The sequence below is a fragment of the Otolemur garnettii genome, unplaced genomic scaffold (genome assembly GCF_000181295.1).
Source record: "Otolemur garnettii isolate 467f Iridium unplaced genomic scaffold, OtoGar3 scaffold00068, whole genome shotgun sequence".
NCBI lineage: Eukaryota > Metazoa > Chordata > Mammalia > Primates > Galagidae > Otolemur > Otolemur garnettii.
Window position 1 is genome coordinate 2,855,261 of NW_003852463.1, and position 2,095 is coordinate 2,857,355.

At 47.0% G+C, this 2,095-nt stretch overlaps 1 protein-coding gene across 1 annotated transcript in view; it reads right to left on the reverse strand.

Moving 5' to 3' along the window:
• NOTO (notochord homeobox) overlaps positions 1–2,095 on the reverse strand; it is a 9,732-nt gene that overhangs the window by 3,509 nt on the left and 4,128 nt on the right. The window contains exon 2 of the mRNA XM_003793472.1: positions 58–272. Within this exon, the coding sequence (XP_003793520.1) occupies positions 58–272 (215 nt within the window). The remainder of the gene's footprint in view (positions 1–57; positions 273–2,095) is intronic.

Sequence of the window (2,095 nt, forward strand, 5' to 3'; positions counted from 1 at the left end):
AGAGGTAGTGTTTATCCCCAGGTGCAGCCCAGGCCCCACAGGAGTCCTCGTTCCCACCTGGTTCTCTGTAAGGTTGAGCCGGGCAGCTAGCTGGGCTCTCTTCTTCCCCACCAGATTGTGCTGTTTGGCAAACACTTTCTCCAGCTCTTCCAGCTGCTCCAAGTTAAACATAGTTCGGACCCTCTTTTGGTATCTCTCAGTGTCCGGAAGGTCCTTAGTTGGGACCCAGTCTGGGGAGCTCCGGAGGCCTGGACGGTAAGCCAGCTCCAAATCTGAAGGGTAACGAGAAGAAGAAAAGGTTAGCCAGCAGCCACCTGGCCACTCATGTTGGAGGACAGAGGACATACACACAGTTCCACTACCCTGCCTTGACCTTGGCCAAGTAACATGGCAAGAAAGCAAAGTATGAAGAGAATATATAGAAATAACCCAAAACAAATGAGAAAGAAGAAGGAAACACCATGAGACTCCTTGCCTTCACTACTCTCCAGCCAAGTGGCTTCACTTCTGACCCCTTATAGTTGTCAAACCTTCCTTCTCCTGGCCCGTCTCTCCTTTCCTTGACTATTTGGGGAACCCCAAAGGTGGGCAAAGAAGGCAGCCCCACGGGGTGCACCCTCTTCATTCATTCACAGATACTTTTTGAATGTCTACTGTGTTATTAGACATGGTTTCAGGACGAAACAGAAATCTCTATCTTCATGGAGTTTATATCTTAGAAGGGGAAGAATCAGTAAACAAGGTAAAAATATGAAATAAATTTAGTAGGTCAAATAGCAATAAGTGCTCAGGAGGAAAAAAAGTATGGAAAGTGGACAGGATGAATATGTATGTGTGTTGGTGGGGGCGATCAATTACATCTTTAGAAAGGGTGGTGTGACATTTGAATATGTCTACTACTCTGTAGACATGTCTAGCCACTCTGTACAGCTTGTGCCCTATACATAAATACCTAGCTGGGAGGGTGGGGGTGGGGGTCCAAAATTGGGCCTACTCTCTGTAGTCCCATTCTTGCCCCCAACAAGGTACTATGTTTGGAGGAAAGGATGCCCCTTTCTAAGGGACACAAAAATGCTATTCTGGGCCAGGCGTGGTGGCTCACGCCTATAATCCTAGCACTCTGGGAAGCCAAGGCTGGTCGATTGCTTGAGCTCATGAGTTCGAGATAAGCCTGAGCAAAAGCAAGACCCTGTCTCTACTAAAAATAGGAAAACTGAGGCAAGAGCATCTCTTGAGCCTGAGTTTGAGGTTGCTGTGAGCTATGATGTCACAGCACTCTATGTAGGGTGACAGCTTGAGACTCTGTCTAAAAAAAAAAAATGCTATTCAGCTCACCATGCTGTGGACCAGTGGGCAGTACCTGAGTCTGGGGTTAGAGGGGATGAGGGAGTGAGCCTCTATCTAAGAAGAGAGTATTCTGGGCAGAGGGAAGGGCAAGTGTGATGTCATGTCCACTCAGGCCCTACCAGCTTTGGGGAGCTTTCAGGACAGGCAGACAGACTGCCCCAATGAAGGGAGCAAGGCTGGGGTCCTAGCTGCCCAGGACTCCAATCACTGGGCCCAACAGGCTTACAGTGTGACTGACTGACTGACTGAGGTAGGACCAAAAGACCAAGATAAGCCCAGCAGGCATACAACCTGGTATAGTCCATAGTACCTAGTCTCTCCTGCCTTGTTTCAGAACCATAAGTAGTTATCAGCCTGGGAGAAGAAATTAGGATGTGTATGTTCCTTAAGAGCTCTGGTTGGAATCCTAGCTCTGCCACTAGTTACCAGCCACAGGACCTTGGGCAAGTCTGTATACTTCTGTGAGCCTTGATTTCCTTTATGTAAAATGGCAATAATAATCCCTACTTCCAAGGATGTCACAAGGATTTTAAAATATGGTATTTGTGAGGTGCTTAGTACTGGTCCCACTACAGAACAGAAGAAAGTCAATGGTTTTTATAAAATTTATAACCCAAGAGATAGTGCTATGAAGAAGAGATGGATTATTTCCAGATGAATTGGGTCCAGAGCTGGGAAAAATTAAGCTGGACCCATATCTTATACCATGCACGAAGAAAAACTGGAAATGGGGCTCGGCGCCTATAGC